Source organism: Labrus mixtus, chromosome 13 (genome assembly GCF_963584025.1).
Source record: "Labrus mixtus chromosome 13, fLabMix1.1, whole genome shotgun sequence".
NCBI classification, from domain to species: Eukaryota; Metazoa; Chordata; class Actinopteri; order Labriformes; family Labridae; genus Labrus; species Labrus mixtus.
This window is the reverse complement of record NC_083624.1, coordinates 25,078,380-25,104,228: the sequence shown is the minus strand read 5'-3', so window position 1 is coordinate 25,104,228 and position 25,849 is coordinate 25,078,380. Positions and strand designations below refer to the sequence as shown.

The window sequence follows — 25,849 nt, the reverse complement described above, 5'->3', positions numbered from 1 at the left end:
GACTGTCGGTCACTGAACCTTTTATATCTTTACTTTTAAATAAGCATGTGAAATTACACAAACTCAAAGGTAACTTTTGCACTTTCAATGGAAGAGATCATAGCCTCTTTAAACCCTGGAATATAATAATGGAATAGTTGTATCTGTCATACAAGGAGCATAATAGAATAAAATAGAAAATACTTAATTATCTACTTTTTCATGGAAATGCAGAAAATTGTCTTTCACTTTGAAAATATGTGCCATACTAATGTTTGTGAATGAGTTTACCCATGTTTGCACATTTATAGAGCTACGTTTGAATATATATCGTTAAGTTTGTAATGTAAGGTATTACCTCATGATTTGTTGTGAATTTAAAGGCTGTGACCTGTTTACTCCATCATATAATGCCTGACAATGACAGGCAGATCGCACTCTCTGTAATGCTGTCTGCAGTTTAAAGTTTACATTGTAGAAGCCGTGAGCTGACGTCACTTCTCTTGAGTTGCTTTGGAGTGAAACAGAGGAGAGAGTCTGTCCAATCTGCGATTAGAGACCATCACATTCAGTCACACTACCACCACCCCGGACTCTATCACTGAATGACCACTTCTTCTCCACTTTCAACATCCAATTAACAGCGCAAAACTGGAAAGCAAAATAGTAGTTTTTTTTCTATTCTTCCCTTTTTAGCTATTTAAAGGGAACACGTTGAATTTCGACGAGGAGGTGAGTTCAATTTCTCATGTTTTCACCACGACAGTTTTGTACCTTAGCTCGCTAACGTATGTTCAGCTGTGTGTTTTTTCACAAATGTATGTCGTGCTAATAGCTAAGCTAACCTGTGCTAATCCCGTAGCATCTTTTTCCCGACACTTGCCTCATTGTTACATTGTAACATTATCCGCCTCATTGTAGCGTTATCCGCTCTGTAGAGTGTAAAGCAGCGAAAAACAAATAGGAAAAGTTCTGCACAAGGTAGATACAGCTCTTTAGGACGTGTGTGGTGCAAACTTTATGAAGAATATAACCGGTGTAGTGTTGAAGTTGTAACTTGGTGTTGTGATATCAGAGTTTAGCAACTACCGTTTACATTTCACCGGTTTCTTGGCTCAGACAGCAGCGATGTTCAGGCTTGTCATCATCACCTTGCAGCGTGGATTTAGTCTTTGTTACCAGCTGCTCCACTCTGCGGATCCATCGCTTTTTTAAAAATAGTAATAGACGGATGATAAAAATTATTCAGCCTATACATTTGCGTGTCGGAATACACGGTTTTGTTTTTTGGCTCAGTCTCAGCACGCCTCTTGTAGCATATTAAAAGTATTGTCATAGCATAGGCTATACATTCTGGTTTGAGGTTTAAACGTCAGTAAGTCATGACTTTATCAAATAACTGGATATAATTAAGGATATTGTTTCATCCTTTCTAACATGAAATGATTTGTTATCAGTGTTAAAGCCGGGAGCAGCTTTCATCTACCCCCCTCTCTATCTCCTCTGTGTTGTTGCTTCCTCTTAAAGGAGAGCAGCAGCTAATGCAGCAGCTGCGATCTGGGCTCAATTTTACCCTTTGAGATTATGACAATACCCTCCATTTTTTCTGCTTTCATATTAACAACAAGGCAATCGCCATCTTGAGGTGTCCAAATTAGCAGTTGTGTAATTGAAGCGGTGTTCACCTGTGTTAAAGTTTCCAAACTTTGGAGGAAAATAAATGTGAATAGGGCATCTTTCATTTCTGTTGAACTGAAATTGAAAGCAGAAGTCAAATCACACAAATGTGACAAGTTGTGGATTCTCACTTATGCTAATGAGATTTCAAAACAGATTTATAATGTTGGACGAAATACTTTTTTTTTTTTTTTTTACATATGAGACTTAAGATTGAGTGTTTGAACCCTGTAGTTTCTGCTTATCTGGAGAGTCCCAACTAGCAAAGCATAAATCAGTGCATTTGAACATATCCCTGATTTCTTCACTCTCCCCTTTTTGTGTTTGTAGGCTATGCACAGCCTACATAACTTACTCTTAATTTTAAGAGACCCTTATAAATGTACAGTGCCTAAGAGAAACACATAAAAGACACAGTTGCACTATGTTTACAACACAACGTTAAAGGCAATTCTGCAGTTCAAACAGATTGCAGAGTTGAAATATGGTAAGAGCACACTTTAGAAAATTACTATGACTAGTGTTTGGGGAATTCCAATTTCCCAAATTTTCTTGAGATAGAATGATTTTCTTACTTACATATCACACATGCAGTTAATTACTGCATACTGTTGTTTGTGGAAAAGGCTTATGGGAGAATATGATCTTTTGGCTGGAAATAAACTTAAATCACACCTTGTCACAACAGTATCATTGACCAATTGAATATAGAAGCATGTGGTGCATGTTGATTTGCAAACAATTAGATTTGCATAGTCAGTGAAGCTCATAAGGTAAAACATATTTTCCATTTTTTTGGCATCTTTTATTTGCCATTATAATTGACAATAACGAGCTAGTGTTCTCTTTGCACACAGCTTTAAATGAAATGGCAGTAAATGGCAGATTCCTGGTGGTAAAGTCCATCATTCAAATGGCTTCAGTAGCCAAGAAGACAGAGAGATAAATCAGATCACAGCCTTGATGTGTTATGCATGCATCCAGTAACTGCCAATGAATCAAAACACAGGTAGAAGGTCACTAAATTTGCCTCATATTTATTCAGAGCACATGTCCTTGAAAACCTCTGCAGAGAACAATGTTGAAGTGCTGTATACCAGGGTTCTAATAATTTATGTTAATATTTTCACACTGAGAAATCAGAGGAGTCAGCAGCTTGGCATTTGAATGTTAAAAACATTGAAGGGGTTTGTTCTGCAGGCTCCAAATGCAAATGTAGGACATGGTTTTAAATGACTTTTTTAAGGGCTCGTTTACATCAGCAGCCCTAACAGGCAAGTAAAAAAAACAATACCAGAAAACAATATTTAGTTGGATAATTTGTATAATTATAAAGAACCTATTTCCACCAACATTTGACTATAAGAGACCTTTAATGCTACAACCAATAGTACCTGAGCATTTTAGATTTTTGTCCAGAAGCTCAAGACCTATAGCAGTGTAAATATAGTCTCATTTCAATCTGTTTGCTCATTGTGGCCTCTTAATGCATGCGGTCTTTGAAAGGATCAAAGGAAAAAAAGGCAGGACTCCTAATAATTGTGTTTTCACCCGTTTTCGCCCTGTCTCTTCTACTCTTACCCTTTCCACGAGTTTGCACTCATTAATCAAAGGTGCAGCTCTCCCGCTGAGGGCTGAGCAGGTTCATCAATTTGGCAGCCGGCTTGCAGGAATAGTGTCGAGGCTCTTAACACACAAGCATAAATAAATCTATGGTCTTTATATGCAAGGCCTGAAGGTTAATACTGTATAATGCAATGTACCCTCTTTGTCTGTTGTGATTGATGCTTTTAAACACGTAAGGCTTGACGGGAGTCCCTTTTTGTAGGTCAGTGTTGACACTTTATGATTGGGTGAGCTCGGGGGGCAGCGGCACGAGGGAGGTGGATTATTAGGAATATGTCAGGGAGATTACTCTTTTTTTCACTCATCTTTGTGGTCTATTTTCTCTCTCCGCCTGGAGATGCTTGTCGCAGTGCTTTATTTGAACCAATGATGCTTCAGAGATTGAAGTCTCCCTGCTGTGTTGATGGAGATGATGTTACAGCGTTAGTGGTCTGCTCTACTTTTCCTCAGCTGTTTAGTATTTATTTGCCTCCTTTGCTGCAGGAAATGCAGCTCAGCTCAGAATGAATGAATGACTTGACTTGGACTAAAACCTCTGCCCTGTCTATGCTAACTACCCATCTCAAACAAAGGCCTTCCTCAGCATCCCCCTTTTTATTGATCCCCATTCCTCATGCATTTAAATATGGTCAATGCTGCCAAAAAACACTTGATGTTTTAGCCTTCCTATGCAGCTGCTGCAGCCACATTCTTACATGTTACACTTTTAATCAACTCTGACCAGATATGAGATCAAAGACAAGAAGGAAATGCTTAAAGTTATGACATAAACAAAGGTTAAAAAAAATCTGTCTTACTGACTAAATGAATTCCTCCCTAATATCAGACATTGTACTCAGCAGTGAATGCATCTTTGTCATGGCATGAGCACTGTCAGCACAACCCTGCTGCGTTTTACTCAAAACATGGGGTGAATAAAAACACCATAAAGTTGCTGACCTTCATAAAACCTCTCATTCTATCAACTTTAAAGAAACTGCCTCTACTTGAATCACTTAGATTTGTTTTTGCTGAGTCGTTCAAAAAAAGTCAGTAGTTTCCTGACCATTTTATCTTTTAATTCAAAATGACAAACATTAACAAGTGACCAATTAATCACATGTTCACAGCCAATGGAAATGCTTCATACTGACAGAATTTATATGAGACAGTGTTGGTTTGTCAGAGCTCAGTGTGAGATTTACCTAATAAAGAAACACCATGATGTTACAGACACAGGCATATCAAACATAATGTTGATCATGAATTCTCCAGTAACACACTCTGAACATTAAGAAGACTCTAAACTGCTTTTAGTACCTGTTAGTGCTCATGACTTAGTCAGCAGCTCTTTGTGTGGTGAGACTACCATAATGTATTCCATAGATGACATCATGTGTCCAGATTGAAGCACAGCTGAGTAACATGAGGAGGCTCAGACTTGTTTGAGTTCAAAGACTTGTTGCAAGAACCAAATATTTGAAACAAAGAGAGTAACATTTTCCCTGTTTGTATGAATTCACAGGTAGGAGACAGTCATCTTTTTACACTGGGAGTCACACTAAGATAAGACAGATGAAAATGTGAGGTGACCACACTGTTGTTGTAACTGATATGAGAGGATGATGGCAATGCTTGTGTGAGTAATGAGAGACTTAATGTTTACATATTTACAGCTAATTTAGAAACAGTGGAGAGGGAGCTAACATCATTTTTATATGAATAGCTCTTGGCTTCTTTTTACTCGTCATGTCTGGACATTATATAAAAGTGTTAGTTTTGTTCTTGTGGGTCATTGTGACATAAATCAGAATCTATATGAAAGCCTTGGTATCTTGCTTTGTAGATGTTTGATTAAACAACTCTGTTTTTCAGATATGTGGCTGGATCAGCAAAGTGTAAACCTTTGATGTCCATATGAATGATCTCATAAAAACTCCATTTCAGTCAAATCTAGACCAACCGCATTCAGTAGTTATTCACTCATCAACATGTTATAATATAATACAAAATATTTTAAATATTTGGATTGACACAGCCAGGAATAGAAAAAGATATTTATTTGAGATGGGATAGTTTTCGTTTTAAAAACATGAAACAGAAAAACCCAGCACATGCGCAGAATGAATGAAAAGTAAGCATTTGTGTTCAATAGGTTTTAATTACTGCTAGTTTCTTATTGGGTCATGCTAAACAATTGTTTCAAAACTCTTTCTTTTCTAGTGAAAGTAGAACCCACACTATGTGAAAAAAAACAGAATCCTGCACACTGTTGACGTTAATTAACTAGATGTTGTGTCCTTGCATTTTGTCAAGGTGAGGGTACGTTTAAAAATGTTGCGCTTAAAGTGAAGTGACTGACAGTGTATGACTCTTTGTTTGCTGCACAGTTACTGTGAAAATATTACCAATAAAAGTGTGTTAGCCATTTTTCAAAGACTTCTATTCTCTTTAATTGTATTTGTGATTAGATTCCTTTAAACAGAAAAAAACCCTGAAGGTAACGCTCTGTCTGGCAATACCTTTCTTTTTTTCCTCCAGCAAACAGCAGTTTCTGTTCTCTAAATCATCATTAATCAGTAAATGAAACCCTTATTTGTTGTCAATTAAGATGAAAGCTTATTGTAAGTTGACTTGCAGCCACTTCTAGACTGTGAGTGTAACAACAACAGATGTTACAATCAATTTATTTTGCAAAAAGTCTAACCTAACATATGTGAACGCCCCACACACCACCACCACCACCACTAGTAGCATAATACAAATCAATAGTTTTAAGACAACAATGGTGCACAGATAGAGTAAAGGTCTTAATATAACATACAGCTGTTAACTGATATATGGAGGTTAAACCCCTCACATACTAGTATTGATACACTACAGTTTAAGGCTTAAATAAAATCAGACTAGCAACCCATGACTCAGATCATCTCTGGCTGCAGTGATCTCTAAGACTGTAACGTATGAAGACTTGAAAGAATTTAATTAATTGAGGATTTATTTCCTTTACATTCCAACCAAAATGAACCCAGATGGTAATGCATGTTTAACATGTGGTGTTAGGTCAGAAGTATTTGTCTAGTCTATGTGTCATGTTAGAGAGGTCTATGTGTCATGTTAGAGAGGTCTATGTGTCATGTTAGAGAGGTCTATGTGTCATGTTAGAGAGGTCATGTTAGAGAGGTCTATGTGTCATGTTAGAGAGGTCTATGTGTCATGTTAGAGAGGTCATGTTAGAGAGGTCATGTTAGAGAGGTCATGTTAGAGAGGTCTATGTGTCATGTTAGAGAGGTCATGTTAGAGAGGTCATGTTAGAGAGGTCTATGTGTCATGTTAGAGAGGTCATGTTAGAGAGGTCTATGTGTCATGTTAGAGAGGTCTATGTGTCATGTTAGAGAGGTCTATGTGTCATGTTAGAGAGGTCTATGTGTCATGTTAGAGAGGTCTATGTGTCATGTTAGAGAGGTCTATGTGTCATGTTAGAGAGGTCTATGTGTCATGTTAGAGAGGTCTATGTGTCATGTTAGAGAGGTCTATGTGTCATGTTAGAGAGGTCATGTTAGAGAGGTCTATGTGTCATGTTAGAGAGGTCTATGTGTCATGTTAGAGAGGTCTATGTGTCATGTTAGAGAGGTCTATGTGTCATGTTAGAGAGGTCATGTTAGAGAGGTCTATGTGTCATGTTAGAGAGGTCTATGTGTCATGTTAGAGAGGTCATGTTAGAGAGGTCTATGTGTCATGTTAGAGAGGTCATGTTAGAGAGGTCTATGTGTCATGTTGCGAGCTGGCTTTGTCAAAATATGAATGAACAATTGGAAAGCTTTGTCTAGAGCTCATACTGAGAAGTTTTCTTCGGAAGAAAAGTTTCATCGTCTTTTCAAAGTAAAATGCAGGTCATTGGATTTTGGCAAGATCAAGATGTTGGCCGTATAGCTTCTCCTGTTACACAGCAAACTATAATCCAATTTCTCCCAAGTGTTTTTGCCATGTCTCATTGCCCTGTGCTGTCTCTTGGAGCTGAAGTCTGATTTTCTGCTGATGTTTAGAATGGAAAACTCATCCCCCCATGGGTCTACATTACCATTTTTATTTCATTTCTATGGAGTTTTCAGATAGGAACAATGCTGAACGAGTAAATCAATACATTCAAGCTATAAATCTGACTGTCTTTGTCTGGTGTTTCAGGTGCAGGGCCGTGATGTCAAAGAGCTGAGGACAGTCTCATTCAGTAAGTGTTTGGTTACGTCAGCTACCCATCATCCATCTCTGCCATTATGCTCTTTGAAGTGCCCTTTTGATTGTTCTATTGGAAAAACCAGTTTGCTTTTGTTAAATTGGATAGAGTAACTCATGAATGGAGATACTGGACTTAAAGGAACACCTCATTTTTAAGTGTTATTTGGATACTGGTTTGGAATTTTCCAATTAGCTTAAGATTCAACAAAGTCCTTCTTTATGGGATTAGTTTGTGCTGCATTACACTTTGCTCTCATTTTGTGTGTACCTAATTAATTCCTGTCTTTCTTAGAATAAGGCTTCAGAACATATTTAAATCTCTTGGGGGAGCGATAAGAAACTTTTTTGACTATGGGGTATAATGAGATAAATTACTTTGGGGTCGGAGCTTTTTGTTTGGCTCTGTTTTACACTTTAATTTGGGCTACTCTGCACATACACGGGGCCTCAGCAGCTATTAAAAATGGAATTGTTGCCCCAAGACTGAATTGATGATGGGTGTATACAATTGATTTGCCTTCAGCCTGAGCTCCACTCTTTCACAAAGTGTGACATGTGGCTTGTGGTTTGAATGCAACACTAAAATATGAGTCCTGCGATTACAGTCAATCTTTCTCTGTTTGCATTCTTCAGAGGGGGAGTAGGTGGGAATTGATGAGAGATATTTATGATTTAACAGTTTTACAGAGCAGTGAATATATGAGGACAGTTGCATTTATGGCTCGGCAAATTGGCAAAAATGTGATAGATAGATAGATAGATACTTTATTGATCCCGAGGGGAATTCAAAAATTCAGATATAAGTTATAAAACAATGTTTTCTTCAATATTAAAGAAAGATATATTGTAAGTATTTTCTCATAAAGTTTAGTAATAATTTCAGTTTGAAGAGTATCCTGTAAATGATGGAAGCCAGAAGAAACCACAGGGTTCATGAACTGATATTAAAAATTTTGCTAACTTGGATCATCACTTATCTTTATCAATCACTAATGTTACGTGTGTTACAACTTACAATCACTAATGCTAAACTATAGTGCCTGCTTACATTGGCATAGACATAGTCTGTTTTCAAAAGTATTTCAGGACAGCACACCAAATCCACCTTTTTCCTCTTTTTATTACCACATAGCCATAGACTGTAAATATAAGTGGACAGCACCTGAGTGACGTCACCCATCTGCTTTGGAAGCCAATGCTTGAAATGCTGTCTCAACCTAACTTTCAGTCAACCTAACATCAGGCCAAGAGCTGGAGCTGAGTAGTGTGTTAAGCCTCCTGATAAATCGCTACATCGCAGCCTGCCTGTCAATCAGGTCAGCTATACGCCTTATTGTGAATAACGTTGATCCTTCATAAAATCAAAATGGGTGGGTTATCAAAAAAAAATCACCCTCAGTAAAGTGTGCACTGATTGAGACATGAGCTTATCAGAACAATTTGTTTTTTTGAACCAGGCTGGAAACATGTACATTTCTGCTGTGAAAAAAAACCTTTTTTTGAATGTGTATGTGAATTCAGGTGCTTTTGCATCCAGATTTATTATAGCAGTTATGGGTGACCCTCAAAGTCTACCTGGATGGACCAACATTAAGTTTCAGAAAAAGCTGCCAGGTTAACATCTAGCCAGCCCTTGCTTTCTGTTGCCAGAATCTGAAAGAATATGGAATAATGTCACTTGACTGATATGGTACTCATAGGAACAACGCAAAATGTCTGTGCCCAGGATAAATGTAAAAAAACTCATACTGATTTGTGATGACCAGTTAGATTATCGTCTCTCTGCTAAAGAGGAAACTACAGAGGAGTAACAGAAGTCTTTGACTTCCATTTACAGTTATCAAACCCTCGCTAATCATTTTCCGAATTGAATCCACACAAAATGAAGACATTAAAAAAAGTAACTGTAATCATGTACAAAGTTATTTCAGTCACTTCAGTGTACATCATGTGCCTGCAGCTGCTTTTTAAGTGAAAACCAGGCTGGCATTCATCTCTATAACACTCCAGCACAATGGAGATTCAAAGCACACAAAGGGCATGTCTGGATCCAGACAAAGCAGACTGGTTTGTTTTCTGAAGAATTGAAGAAGACAAAGTGAAGCAGCACATTTTCTCCACAGCATTTATGGAAAGTGCCATTGTAAAACACTGAAATGTTTTTTGGGTCAGATTTTACAGTTTAAGTTCATGCAGAGGATTGAATCACTTTGACAAGTTTAGCATCATTATTTTTGCCGTCATTTACAGAGTATTTAGTGATTTTAAAGCCTGTTACCACAGTCACACTATAAAGTAAAGGAGACTTGGGTACCAGATATAGTACAATTTATTTTAACATCATATCCTCTTTGAATGAGAAGGAGAAAATCTTTATGGACCAGTGAGTGTTATGTTTTATATGCACCATAACATCCTGTGCTGTGTAACAGAAGGAGAGGTGGAGTTATGACAGTCCCACTCCTCTCTTTTTTAAAAATGATTAGCTTCAGTTAACAGTGTAGCTGGTGGGTAAGGGTTGGGTGGGTGGGTTTTTTATTTTTTATTTTAGTATTATTTGTACTCTGTTTGTTTCTCTGTTCTTTACATTGCATGTTATTGCACTTTATTTCTTAACTACCTTATTTCAATATTACCTCTGTGCCTATCAATATATCTGAGCTTCAAATAACATCAGGGTTACATGCACAATTGTAATAACTATAAAAAAGAGTCTGAAATATATTGTTGAATGTATGTCCGATTTACTTGCTCAATAAAAGATATTTGAATTAACAGTGTAGCTGTACAGTAAACTAAGAGCTTTTCAATCTGATGTTGTAGAACACACAGTACCAGAACCCTCTGGTAGTGCGTTTGAACATCTTTTCTCCCCAGAGGGGATACATGCAGGAAGGAGAAAGTCCATAATGAAAGAACTCGGTCAATGGGAAATCAAAGACTTAAAATGTAAAACTATGACATGTATCAGATGTAAAGATGTTGCTCAGACGCTGGCTGTTTTAAGTTTAAAAATACAGAGTCATAGTTGACTTCAATGGATCAAAGCTATGTATATTTGCATTATATGAGGCTTATGAGGTTAGTAGTCCTTACATAAATCCTCTATATGACTGAGCTGGCACTACATGTATAATTGAAGCCACAAAGACTGTTTTAAAAATGGATGGAGGAGGACAAAGGTTTCTACACAACTTGTCAAAGATGCAGAATTCATGATTCTGGTGTTTTTTTCATTACTTCTTTGTGTCTTTTTCACCTCAACATGTCTTATCTACTTCTTTTTGCTGATTTTTCCCAGAGATGGTGTAAGACTTCCACACTGCCGACGTTCTCTCTCAAATTTCACCGTTAAAACAAATCAGAGTTTGAGTCCAACAGGTGTCTTCTTCTGTCCAGTAAAAAGTTGATGCAACACAGCAGATACACATCGGCTATTGACATTGGTACATGCCACATTATTTGCTAATAGGCTGATGATGTCTGTCTACAAAGCAAATATCAGCTGGACAACCGATGCACCCCTAATGTGCAGTATATCTCATATTAAGTCTTGTCTCAGAGTTGGTTTTGTGGATTGGTTGGATGATGAAATTGTGCATGTTAAGAGGTTGTAGATGTGTACTTTTAATAGCCCTTGAGCAGGCACTAAAATGTTTGGATGTCTGACTAAAAAATGTATTGAGAGGCATCATATTCCTGCACTATATTTACTTTCTGATATAGAAAAGCCAGCCCATAAAACAGCACATACAGTGACATAGTAGGATAGGTTGCTAGAATGTGTCCTTTTCCTTCGGGTCAGAGATCAGGCAGGCCTGGCTTTTGGGAGCACAAGCCCTTTTCAGACTGTCGTTTCAAGCTTCAATATTTACGTCCCTGTGGCGTTTGGCCTTCAATCTGAATGTTGCTGTACCGTCGCTGTATCGTCTTAGGAGGTTGTAACGGGATGAGCCGGGAACAGCTGGGGAGCACACCGCTGTGTGTTTGTACACGTCTGACTGTGTGTGTATTTGGAGCTCCCGCTGTGCCGTGCTACCGCAATGCTGAAACACAATTTGAATTCACAGACTGGGACAAGAATATTACGCAATTGCAGAATCAATATGAATATACAAGGACGTAATGACGGCTCTTTATCGGGCGTGCTGTATATAAAGGGCTATGATCTACTGGGGAGTTTGTTGTGAAGAGTGTAGGCCTGCAAGGTGCTTCTAAAGGGCGCACATGGCATCAGAGAAAATGTGATCTTCTATGGTGTTCATGGCCAGATGTCTGCTGTTCCTTCTTCACTGTTTGCTTTATGTCTTCATTTGATGACAGGGCTTTTTTGTGACTTCATCAGCAACATTGTGCGCCACAAATACAAGATCCTGTAGTGTGTCTATGAAAAGGCTTTCTAGTTATTTCATCATTTTCATTTTTTATACAGGCTTGGTTTTGTAACTGATTCATTGGTTTGTTTGTTTTTTTGTAAAATAGGAACCCTGAAGCCTTGCAGCTGCTAGATCTCAAAAAAGCAAAAACTCAAATATTGTAGAGGCTAATAAAATGCTTCCCACTCTCAAACAGCATGAATGCCACTTAACTGGATGAGAGTTTTGTTGGCAGAGAGGATCTGTTGTGTCAGCGCTCAGACGAGCGTAGAGGTGACACCAAGGTGAACGCTGCGTTGTAGAATGGTTGGAAATCATTGATATTCTGACTCGAAGGCTGCAAATGGCTTGGTGGCAGATGGGAGTCTTTGTCAGGGAAGAAAAATGGCAGCTCGGGAGCATCAACGCCATTTTCCCTATCAGCTCTTCTGGCGGGCGGTGACCTTCTGGAGCTCAGCGACATCCCTGAGCACATGATCAATTATCTCTCTTCTATTGTTTACTAAGCTAGTGGAAAATGATTTAAATGTCATTTATTTTCAGAGAGAGATGACATGTGTAATCATGAAACATATATCTGTTGTTAGAGCATAATGAGAAGATAAAAGAGTTTGATTTTACCTTTTTAAGTAGAAAATAAAAGAGTGTAAAATTTTCAAAATCAATACTCTGGGGCTTTTAAGCTCTGTTTTTTTCCACATGATTACAGAGTTTATGACATGATTTGACTCAGAAGCATCAGTTCTCTAACAACATTGTTGATATAAGAGATGTTTTTTAAGAAGTGTAGGTATTTTTCCAAGGCTCCAATTTGCAAGCTTTTCAGTTTTCATTAACATTGTTTGACTGAACAAAGTGTTTAATAAGGTGAGAATGTTTATGCACAGTATATCAATTTGGTAATGGCTTGTCTCATTACACAGATAACACAGGCACACACAATAAAAGTGTGCTATGCACTCATTATTTCTGGCTATAAACAAATCTCAGTCATTTAAATGTTGAATGAACTCTGGGGAAAAATGAGGCAAATTAACAAAAAAAAATGACAGTGAGACCTCAAGTAAATATATATTTATATTTCAGCTTGATTGTTGATTTCATTAGGGGATCTCATTGTTATGCATTGGCTGTCCTCCTGCAGAGAAAAGAATATTATATTCATGTAGTCTAAATATTCAGAGGGAAATGTTTGGATTTGAGTGGCATCTTTAAAAAAGAAAAAAGAAAAAGCCTGGTTATTTATTAGAATGATATCCAAACACACACCATTTTGATCTTCATGATATACTTTTCTCCCACTTGGAAATAAAACTTTTTTATTTTCTACCTGATCCATCTATGTTATTTTCATTATTGATTATACTTATCCAGTCATTTCTTTTTTTCCAAAAGTCTGATTTTGAGTATTAAATGCTTGTTAATGGTCTGCGTCCGCCTCACTCTAAACCTTTGTAATTTATGGAGCTACCCATACAGGCAGGTTGTTTTTCTGTCTGTAAGGAGGATGATATTAGGCTGCCATGCCACGCACCTTTCCTCCCCTCTGTCAGGCCTGGCTGCACACAGCTTTCAGAGGGCAGTGCTTTTCCAGTTTCACAAACAGGGACTGTGTGAAGAATCTTCCATTAGTAAGGCTCTGTGTGTGTGCAGGGTGCTCTCTTTCACACTATCCTCATACAGCTGCCCTGCAATGACAACATTAGCTGGGACTGATGCTGCTCCTTATTTGACTTGACGATAAATTGTAACTCAAGTGAAATAACTTTCATCAAAGTAAATTTGTCTTACGGCAGACTGGTCTTGCACTGCCTTTAAGGCATGTCAGTAGAAAGGGCTGTAGACATTAAAGAAACTACAATGACAGGCAGATTAATTGAATTCCTTGTAGTTTATAATAATACAATGTTTCAGTGAGATATTGCATCTTGTATGCTCTCAACATACCTTTAGAGCTGTTCTTCCAATCCGATGATCCTGTTGGGATCTTACAAGTGAACTGAAAAGTCTCAGGGATGTATAATCATAGCACATCTGAAGAATCATACAAATTAAGTAAACAAGGTTCATAGTAGATTATATGAGGAAAGCTCCATCTGAGACATATACATGATGTTTGCATATGGGATGGGAAGGAGACATGCAGAGGAAGTTAGATTGGAAAGTAGCCAAACTGTGTTTGTCTGCAAAGCTTCAATGATCAGTGGATGTTGTTTTTTCTGCTTCATTACATCAGTTTTTATAAATATTTCCATTGTATTAAAATTCAGGAATCTCTCTTTAGATTATTCAAGAGGACTTTGGAGGAGTATTTATTGTAGAGGCAACAAATCCTCCCTTGTTTACTGAAATAAAATGGCAACATTGTGCTGTGCTTAACGACCATTAAAAGTTCATTAGAACTCTGAAAAAAAGATACATCATTAAATTTGTATCAAACTTGGAAATACTTATCCCCCCACCACCACCACCACCACCACCAAAAAAACCCTGATCAGTTAGACCCAGGAACATGTGTGACTTATTGCAGAGAAAGTATTCAGTGCACAGTCTATAGCCCTAACATGAAGTGATTATTGTCTGTGTTGGCCATTTGGTAGCAAAAATGGACTTTAGGGGAAAAAAAGTACTTATAGTGAATACTTTGGTTGGTCATTAGAGTTCATTGTTGAAGCTATATGAAACACCAGTATACACAGGGTCTAAAGCAGGTGATGGAAATATTCATTAAGCAGCAGAAAAGAAGCCATTTTATGAAGATGGCTCAGAGGCTGACAGCAAATTAGTTATTTTCCCCACACATTCATCAAAAATAAAAATACTCTGATGAGTATCCCAGGTGACTCCTTCATCTATTGAAGCCACAGCTGCATGTACTGTGCGCTTAGTATTATATCTCCAATGGATTTCAGGTGTTTTTGTGCACTTTTAAATACATGTTTTTTTTCACCTCAAAGCACATTGTCCTGTTTTAAATCCCATAAGAATGAGCACGTTTAGAACAAGTGATGCCCTATTTTTTATTTTTCAACATTCACCTATTAATCCCCCTAAGATGATGGTGTGAAACATGTCCTGGTGCCTGAAAAAAATAAAGAGTTCTGCTTTGCAAAACCCTAAGAAGTTTAGACACTTCAGTTTCTGATTACCTTTTATTAAACGTCATTATGGAATGTGTGCCACAGTGTTCAGTCTGTGGATGTTGTTCAGCCTCTGCACAGATAAGCATTTTATTTTGAAGGTGACATGCAGAATTAACGGTGCACTATGAAATAAAGTGTCATGTGAGAAAGTTGGTTAAAGTTTTTGAATAACCATTGCAATAATGTGTAGCCTTAAATATTCAGTAGAGTACGAAAATAAATATTTGGCTCAAATCAAATATTATTATCTTGTAGTAATTAAGCACACTGCCTGTCTGTCGTTTTAAACTGGAGGACATAATGGATGTTACCTTTGTTTTTTATTTTCTGTTTGTGGTGAAATATACAGTTGCTATAACAGGAAATGTAGCAAGTGGAACAAAATACCCCAAATGAACTGACAGTTCAGCCATTGTAAAATTTACATGAGTAAGGACCAAATCAAATTCTGAAAACTGTCACATTTTCAAAGTCTCATTCTTCAATCAGTGTGTATGTAACTGAATTTGGCCTTTTCTATCCCCTCTGCAATGTTGAGACTACTACATGTTTATTTGTGTTTCCAAAAATGTCTAATAGCAGTACAATCTGGTGGTTCCCAGCATTAAAGTGACTGGTGTACATCATTAATGTGTCACACCTCCTGCAGCTCCACTGGTATGCAGATGCAGGAGTCCACCTGCTGAAAATCATACTCTTCTTTGGCAGTCTGACATCTAGCCTTCATCTAGCTGTAAGAACATGGTGCCAAATTATACAGTAAATTTCCCTGATTATTTGACTTTTTCTATACTGTTGACCTTCATCTAGGACGTTTAGTGTATACACAGGTGTTTGTTTGAATGTAACCAGCATGGTCTGCTTAATAGAAGCTGTGGACATATGGACACTGTGTGACTAATGCTTTGAAAGGGACACTCGGGATCTGTTTTATTGCTTCATTTGGCACACTGCGGTCTCACTTCCCATTACGGTTGCCGTGTGATTTATGTTGTACTCTTTGGAGAATGAGAGAGAAGCGCTGGGAGTGAAAAAGCGGTGATAGCGAATGTTTACCTTGGTCCTGGCTGCCTTTTATGTCATCTTGGACTTTGACGGTGGAAAGAAATGTGCTAAAAGCCCTGTTAGCCCACATGTTCTCCTGTTTATTAATGCTGTTTCTTTTATCATCTAAAGCAAAGGGGTGTTATTGACATCCCTGTTTCAAGCCTTAAAGGTTGAACAAACCTTTGTCTAATTATCCACACTGCTTCTGGCATTAAAACATATAAAAAATAATGTCATCGTGACCGTCTTCTATCTACACAAGAGATATTTGACTGACAACACAAAACAGATTTCTTTCTGTAGTATTGTAGAAGTGCCCTCAACAGTCTCCGCCTAGCTGTTTGTCTAACAAACAAATTAGTAATAATTATTTTACTCACAGAGTTTTTCTTTGTTGTCTTGTACATTTGAATCCCAAATAGTTAACTTGTTGTTTATTTTGCACCATGTTTGTGGTTACAGATAACCTTAGCATCAGCATCTTGCTGTAGTGTTTAATTTGTAGCTGTGCTTCCTGTCCGAAGATTGCACCTGATTAAAATCAAGCTGTTGTTTCTGTTAACATGCAAATGCAAACCTTTTCATATTCATTCCATTAAATCGAGGTGTTCAACTGCTGAATGTGTACATCTCGAGTCACAGCCAAACTGCATTACCACCTTACTTGCTTGAAAATATTTCAAATTGCATGGTAAAATGATGCAAACAATGCTCTCTTAAAATGTTATTTTATTTTATTACAGTGTTATGTGTGTTAAAAAAATGAAAGTGTAGCAAAGACTTAATAAAGATACATACTCGTATTTACACTTATCAGTGGCCTGACTTCATTATTGATGGTGTTTGACCTAAAAAAGATGACAAAGGAAACTAACATCTTTCCTGTTCCTAATGTGGGAATTTAAAGTCATTCCCCACTTTTGCCTCCCCAATACTTTTCTGTATCTTCAATTTGTGTTCTGCAAAGTGTGCAAAAAAAAAGAACTTTACAATTAACTTTTATTTTTTAACTATAAAACCTTGAAATCATTAATATGTGGTGCAAAAGTTCCACACAAATGTAGTTTCTCTATTCCATGCCCTTTTGAGCATTATCTTATCCTCTCTCTTCTCATCAGAACCACAGTACTCATTATAAGGATGCCTTCAGGAGATGATTTTGAACAAATGATGCAGGTTAAACAGGGGGGGTTAAGAATAATGTAATTATAACTGACAAAGGTGTAAATGTGTTAACAACAAACAAGCATTGCCTTGCATTCCTGCTCTCTTGATTTAGAAAACTTGCTCCATAATAGGTCAGGAACAGTTAAATACACGTGTTCAGTATTAAGGGTTTATTGGAAAATATTCTTGTTTTATAGTTTAATCCAGGGACAACATACTACCTTTACCACCTGCATTTTCTAAACAAACAACAACATATTAATAGCAGGTGATTGGGAGATTAAATTACCTGTCCTTTTCTCTCACCCCATCCCCCTCTCTTCCCCCATCCCTGTATGTGTCTAATTAAAAACTGCAGGCTGAGCATCACAATTTATGGCTTATGTTTGCTGCTGATGGGGCAGCGGTAGGCAGGAGCTCGGAGAATGTGTTCATGATGGATTTCTGTCTGTGCAGAAAGTGGGAATCCTGTTTCCAGGCACCGGCCCCATCCCCAGATCACTCCTCATGAAAATGATCCACATGCAAACTGCAAACTGTGCTAACACTGCTGTGAAGGGCGAATGCATTTCTTGAAGCATTTGTCATACTGAGACCTCACATCATTCATCAGAATCATTTGCCCCCATAACTACCAACCTACCCACTATATTCATGGTAGCATTCAATGGAAGTCGATATGAACAGGAATTAATTTTTTTTTTCCGAAGTGAAGGTCTTCCCAAAAGATTGATGAGCCCTGAAAAATAATGATAACAGAATGTCTATGCTTTATGTTATGCCTGTAATTCTCAAGAGCAAAATATGGATTATTATCATCCTGGCAGTGCGAGCGCAGGTGGATCTCTTTGCATGGTATGCAGCATGTGTTCAGTCTTGCATAGGAGGTCAAAGAAGTGATTTACACTGATGCATAAAACAGTGGCTGAGACAGGCAAATCAGTAAATAGAGGGTGGTTGAAAGCTCTGCTGTGTGTTTAGTTACAGGGACGGGACCCCCACTGTATTAGCTTCACAGACTTCACTTCAATTTTCTCCCAATGTAGCCAACAGTGCTCTGCCTCCTGCCACCTGACCTTCTAGACAGTTTTGTCAATTAGTCGCTCTTTCGAATCTTTATTTACAACTTACAAATAGTAGCTTCATGCCAACCTTTCCATCCTTGATTACTACCATCCTTACCCACACTCATATCCTCAGTCTCTGGAAAGCACATGGTTTCTCTCTGTATGGTCATAAATTAGGGGCCCCCACTGCAAAAAGGAAACCTGAGATGAATGGTTAATAACCCCTTAATGCAGAGGTGTGATTGTGTAGCAGTGCCGTGTTCCTTATTTAATCACTCCGCACAGCTTGTCTCTCATGACAGCATGCTTGCTGTACTAAAACCTCAAATATTGTGTAATAGAGGAGAAAAGAACAAGACGAATATGTAGTTTAAAGTGTAATATCAAAGTATCACACAGTGGAGGAAGAGGGGGCAGTTTTCAGGATCTCAAAAATGCATTTGACACATTAAGTCACGTTAAGTTTCCAAAGTCAAAATGTAATTTCTCTGTTAGATGTACAGTAAAGTAAATCCTATCTCCCAAGCATTGAATAGTCATGTATACATCAAGTTTGGAGGAAGGATCTTTTCGATGGACTAAAACAGGAGTCCCCCAAAGCTCTATTCTTGGTCCGCTGCTCTTTAGTTTAAGTGAAGTCTTGGAGAAGGTATTCAGATGTATGTAGGTAGTAGAACCTCTGTAATTTTCTACGTCATTAACAGCCTGTAGCAGCTTGTTTTCAGAACTTAAATTACTTACACTTAATGTAAAATAGCGTCAGTTTGCTTGTCCTCCAGGCCTCTGTCCACATGATGAGTAAAATAGAAAGATTAATGGGAAATGTATAAAACAGATTTGGGAAGGACATTAAAATGGTGAGCATTTTTGCATGAGAAAACTTGCGTACAGTTTAGGTAGACTTATCAAACTGACCAATTCATGCTGCCTATGGTGCACTCCATGATCTCCTCAGGTTTAATTTATTGTGTAACCTCTTGGTCAAAAGTAGTATCTGCAACAAGCAAGCCTTGATAAAGTCATTCAGTTTTTCTAAAGGAAGCTGATTAGATCAAATATACAGTATGTCATGCAGTCGGAAAATAAAATATTATCAGTTAAGTTTATGCTATTAACTTTGCTAATCTTAAACTCATCTTTAAATTAGTAAAACAATCAGACTCCTCAGGTGCAGGTTGTTAGTTAACCTTTGAACTTCCATTCAAACAAAGAAAATAAACAATGCTGTGGGCGTCAGCTGGCCTTGAAAGTCCCACACGGAATTATATTGTGTGTTACTGTAGTTTGCCCCTGATGCAGGTCAGTGGGAAGTTTCCTCCATTAGCTTGTGGTAGGGTTGGACAGAACACTACATCATTGTCCAGGTAGAGTAGGAGTCAGGGCCAGGAACAATAACCTGCTATCAGAAGACAAGGGGAGAGTGTCGAAGGGATTGAAAATCATAGGAGCAGCATAGTATTTTCAACTGAACTGTGGGTGTACCACTGAACCAATTCGTATCTGCAAAGACGTGGCACACTCTATTCTGTCAATCTTTGACCATAAAAGCCTGCCTAACAAGTCAGCTCTCATCATGCACGTCTTCTGTGTGTACAGATAGGAGAGTACGGCAAGTGGTGGACTGATTATTTGTGTCTCTGTCAGAGATTGGAAAGGTTTCAGTCTCTCCACTTTTTACTTCCATTTATTTCCTCCCAACAAGAAAATCACTGAGTTCCAAACACTTACTTCTTCTTGTCATCTGAGAAGATTCAATTAATTTAATTGTTTTTTATGGGATGATGGACACCATCAATGATTTGAGAGCTTTCAGAGACTGCAGCTTGTGTCAAAGCAACCATGACAGAGATGCTAATACACACAGAGGTGGATTGAACATTGTGATGTAATGTTAGTTGGCAGGACACCAGGAATGCATGCACAGTGGTTGAAGTCAGAAAGTATGTGTTTTTTTAGAACATATCCTTTATTTCATCTTCTAGAAATGTATAACAGGATCAAAAAATATGTGATACACTACCTCTTCCTTCCATTAGTAGAAAATACAGTGTGTTTGCAGTCTGAATATACTGCTGATCCATGCGGGAAACTGTCACTGGAGTATTAATGTTGTTTAACTGAGATTGATGCCCAACATTATAAGCTATTGGATGAAATAAAGTTTCTGAATGTAAAATATCAGGTAAATAACATCAAGAGCCAGTTCAGCAAGGAGCTTCAACAAAAACAGTGCCCGTCTTTCTCTATATCCATATCGCTGTCAGACACCAGTGGAAGAGAGAAAGTCAAAGAGGCGATCTAGTGAGACTTCATTTAAAAAAAAAAAAATTAAAAAAAAAAAAAAAAAAAGTTTTTTTAGCTAAGCTTTCAGAATGAATGTATGATTTCTGTTTAGCTGTTTTTGTATCCAGGGCAACATGTTGGCTTAGTAGGTTAGCTCTGCCTCTTCACAGCAGGGAGTTCCTGTGTTTGATCCCAGGCTAAATCTCTTGTGGAGTTTGACTTGTCTTCATGTACTTAACATTTGTCTTCTGTGTGTTTCATTTCCTTCGTACATCGCAAGAATGCATGCAAAAAGGAGTGGAGACTCAATAGTCTGTGACTGTGAGTGTGAGTGTGCCCTTAATCTGCTATGGTCTGGCAATATGATGAAGCAACCTGCACAATACACTAAAGCATCAGCTACAGCTTCCCATGACTGAGTGCACAAAACTCATCTTCCATCAAATAACTTCAACTTATACATTGGAGAATATCATTACACAGTGTAACAGCTGTACAGTGCTTATATTTGCATTAGTATTTCTATTTGTTAATGGCAATCTACATTAAAATAATCCTTTGTCCTGCTAGAATGACATCATGGTTATTAGTTCATTCCTTTATTTAATTTAGAGATGACAAGCTTCTTATGTTTGAGTGTCTGTGTTTGAGTCGTATGTGTATATGACTTAGATTTAATCAGAGTCATTTGTTCTGTAAATCTTTAAATAGGTCTTCCTCTCTATATTAGTGTGAAGCATAAGTCATGCAGACTGCTTGTTTGGTCGTCTGCACCGTGTCTTTGTCAGCTCACATGATTAGCTCAATGATGTTTACATGCATCCTTCAGATAAATGTGAAATGTTTATCGTTAATAAAACAGATTACTGCTCGCTAGCCCTGTGGTTTATGTCCATCATCTATAAATTCAGTTGCTTGTTAAACTGTTTTTTATTCCTAGTTATGAAGTTGTAACGGCTGCTGAACGTTCTTTCCCTACAGAGTTAAATATATTTTAAAATGATTTGCAATACCGTATTGACAAAATAAACATGGGGTCACTTTGATGGAACATACTAATGTATGTCAGTGTTACATGATAATAGATTTTGACTGCAGCAGAAACCTTTCTCTAGAGTGTGCTGATTTTAAAAGAGGCACATCTTATGTACTTAAATTTCATGTTTGAGGAGGATCCATTATTTACACACATAAAGGTTTTGAATACTGGACATCTTGGAGTGACAGGTGATTGTGGTTGTCTCTCTTAATGATGCTTTATGAATCTGAGAGCAGCGTTTGTTCTTTGCTGTGCACAAACTCACACTACCTCAGGAAAGCAGTGGCCTTTGCAGTGAAGCATGTCTGCAGCTTTCATGTCATTTACGTCTCATCAGTGCTGTTCCTGGTGAGCGATGATACTTGATATTCAGAGACGAGCTTTGTCTCCTCAAATTAATCAGCCGCTCCTGTTTTCTTGTGCAGAGGAGAATCACCAGGGAGATCTGGGAACTGTTGCTGTAATGTATGATGCTAAAACAATGGCAGGCTGTAAAACACAATCTGGAATTGTGCTAAAAAAAAAGAGGTCTTCAGATGTGGGCTTTTGTGATCATGGGCCATGTGAAGTGGCATAAATAATGGAAAATCAAGGAAATGTGGTGCTGATGAAAGAGTACAGCTCGTGCTAGAATCTCAGTGGTCTGAGTGTAATCAGCGAAGATATTAGAGACCCACCGCTTGTGTTTATTCATCTGTGTTTGTGGATGTAAAGATTGCAAAAGGATGAATGTAGAAGTGTTCCAAAGAGGCAAAAAGATGCATTCCCTTTTAAGGCTTACCATACTTCATTAGACCATCATTAGCTCATGTGGCGGCCGTTTTTACATCAAAGAGCTCTGAAGGCTTTTGATATGTTTGTGAGTGTTTAGCCAACTGAGAGCAAAATCTCAGATTAAATCATCATGTTGATCTTTATTGTGATGAACTCTGCTCCTCTGATATGCTTTATATCACACGAAGTCTTTCAACAGAAATTCATTATCAGTGTTTTTTTGCAATTACAAACGTTTTATCATTCATTTTAACAACAAAGTTATATAAAATATGTACACATTATTGTATGTTTAGACTTTAGCATTTGACTGTGAGATGCAGAAATGTATATCCTTGGAGAAGGTTTAAAGAAGTGGATTCTTGCACTTTTGTTTGATAAATGACTAGCACAGATTTTTCCTCTCAGCTGATCATTTATGTTGTTCTAAAACCTTCAAGTCAGTAGAAAATACATTTTGAATTTTAAACCATATTCACTATAATTCAAGGTGTAACGGATCAATATTGTGTTTGAACAAAGACTTTCTCAGAGCTTCTTAGTCGTACACACTGATATCCAACGTAGCCGTGACAATAATTTGAGACTAAACGATTCTCAGTGGGTTGTGTGTGTGTATGGGGTGAGTTCCCCTCCCCTCCTTTTCCTCTCTTGCATCTCTGAAATGTTGACCGGATTGTGTTTGACAGATATGGAGTTCGGAGAGCGGCTGGTCTCCCCGTCACCGTCCTCCTTTCACATGGCCTCCCCTCCAGCCGGCTCCTCCCCTGCTCCACCCAAAACACCCTCCACTAAGAGCAGCCCGGCCCCAAGCCCCGCAGGCAGCTCCCCTCTTAGCACCTGTGGTATGTACACATGCACAAAAACACACACACACATCTTTGATTTGCACAAACTGAATCTGAAAATCTCACATGAAAAGACGTTTATTTATGTGATTCACATTTTGGACAAGGTTGAAGATTTATTGTCCGTAGTGTTTGAGTGTGTGCTGCTGGAAAACAAAATTAATAGACACCCAAACCAGCCTTAATTTAACAAGCTATTAAAACATGTAAATGAATGCACCATTTCTCCAAACTTTGAGAAAAGAAAATGTAAAAAAAAAAAAAAGAGGCTAATTTATTTGCAGAGGCTTTCCAACTTAATTTTCTTGGAAAACACTGAAATTAAAACAGTGCAACAATAAGTGGGCTTAAGACACCTTCTCCCAGCTTTAACATGACAATTTTGATAGGAATGGAAGGGTGGTTGAATTAATGAGTGCCAACAATTAAAAAGCTTTGTACGCCCTTGTGGATGTCTTTTGACAACCTTTAACTCGGGTTTATCCTGTGTGATTTGACATGTCTGTCAGCCTCACAGCGTGCCAGCAGCCGCCAACATCCCCTTGTTTTCCCTGAATACTAATTGTGGTCAGAGCCATTATGCATTGAGCAGCGGTGATGCATAAGCTGTCAGATTACCTCTGACCACAAAATAATGTGCAAATTTACATACGGCGGTTTGTGATTATTTTTGTCTTCCTACGTGATTAGATGCCCCAAAAGTGTGTTCTTTTTTTCTAGTCCTGCTATCACAATAAAGAACACTTTAGAGACTCTCCCATAAATTATTCATTGTCAGACCCCCACACCAAACGTGTACAGAAATTTCCCTGATAATTTATGTTAGACCGTACAATGGCAATCTTTAGTCACATGAGGATCAAATAAAAGAGTTCTCCATAAAGATTTCTGATCCTTATGGGAAGTAACAGAAATATTCATCACAATCACAACGCTTCGACCAAAGGTCTTCTTCATGTGATAATTATTTTTTTCAATAATGTTCAACTGAAGAAGACCTCTGGTCGAAACGTTGTGATTGTGATGAATTAAAACTTTTTTGTGGCATTTGAGCCAGTGTGGTGGACTATCTTCTTCCTCAGTCTGCTGATTTTGCGATGTCCTAATTAACAGAAGTATATCACACAGCTAGTGATGTTAGCACCTCTTTGAATAAAATAATACTCAAGCTTTTAGACTCTTACAAACCTGTAAGTGCTTTAACTTGGTGAGTTCACCTCAGAAACATTTAAATGCGGCTTCTCAGCGTGACTTTAACAATGACACACGTCTGATTCAAAACGGGCTTCTCAGAAAGGACATGACCTGGATATTTGAATAAAGTTGGTGGTATTTTATACCATTCCCTTATAGCAGTACTACATTATATAAAGGGGATACTGAAGTCTTAGCTGACTGTTGAATATAAAGAAGAAATTAAGTTAGGATTTCCAGCTCCACATTAAATGCACTTAAATCAAACTGTTACTGTTTGGTGAAAATACACCGACTACGTTTTGGAGCAAAAATACAAAATACATATTTTTCACATTTTTGTCAGTGAACTAATGATGGTTTAAAATGATTGGGGATTATAGTTCATTATTCACAGATTATCAGGACAATGATAAATGATTCAGTAATACATGTATTCTTGTACAGCTCTGGGTCTCTTATGAAGATGAACAATTAGAATCTTGTTGAAAGGGTTAGACAGTTTTTTTTTTCAGGACGGATTTACTCATGAATACACACACTCGATATTATTCTCTTGAGTATAATACTCAAAGATAAGATTAATTTACAGATATAATTGATAATAGAGCTGTTGTTTTTCTCATTTTCTGAATATGAGTGTACAACAGACCAAAATCATTCATGATTATCACTGTGAATGGATTATCAGGCTCACTAGATGATTTTATTTTTTTTATCACTGAAGACATTTCGATTGGATTAATTAAAATCCACAGATTTGTCTTCAGTTGTACTCTTCCCTTTTTTTAAGGTATAAAATATTGACTTGAGTGTTCTCTAATAGTGTCATGGTATTAAAACTTTAGAGTTTAGAAATGTCTATTCACTAGTCTTTGTAAATCTTTAACGTAGTGTGTGTAAAGGATCCTGATAGAACACCCCTCGAGATAACAAGATAAACTAATGAAATAATACATGGATCAATACATTCTATTTTAAGCTCTCCTTAAACTGTGATTTTTTTTCTCTTCAGGCAAGTTGTTAAGGACAACAGGGAATGAACATTTCAATCTGCCTCCCAGCTCCAACGGCTCTCCTCTAGTCAGCCATCCAGCTTTCGGTCTCTTCTCATCGAGCTCAGGCCGCTCTGAGTTTGGAGGCCTTGGAAGTCTTGGCTTGTCTGCTCTGGCTGCTCACTCCCAGTTTGGTACTATTCCAGGTATGGATGCTCATGGTTCATGGCTTTTAAATATTACCAATATAGGATTATTTTTCTTCTTCAAATTCTGTCTCAGAAATGCTTCTTTGTATTTGTTGATTACATCTGTAGAGACATTTCTTTGGGAACTTTTGCAGCTCTGACATGTGTAGCAGCAGTAATGTTTAAAGTGATTTCTTGCAGCTATTGTACAAGAAGTTCTCCGCTTTAACT

At 37.7% G+C, this 25,849-nt stretch overlaps 1 protein-coding gene across 3 annotated transcripts in view; it reads left to right on the top strand.

The window, feature by feature from the left end:
* The first annotated feature begins 501 nt into the window (after positions 1-501).
* LOC132987341 (bromodomain adjacent to zinc finger domain protein 2B-like) overlaps positions 502-25,849 on the top strand; it is a 45,829-nt gene continuing 20,481 nt past the window's right edge. For 2 of the 3 annotated variants that reach the window (XM_061054349.1, XM_061054347.1), the window contains exons 1-4: positions 503-711; positions 7,447-7,489; positions 23,083-23,238; positions 25,451-25,636. In XM_061054349.1, the coding sequence (XP_060910332.1) occupies positions 23,085-23,238; positions 25,451-25,636 (340 nt within the window). In that variant the 5' untranslated portion in view covers positions 503-711; positions 7,447-7,489; positions 23,083-23,084. Of the gene's footprint in view, positions 712-7,446; positions 7,490-23,082; positions 23,239-25,450; positions 25,637-25,849 lie in introns of all 3 variants that reach the window. The other variant, XM_061054348.1, reaches the window with a different exon arrangement.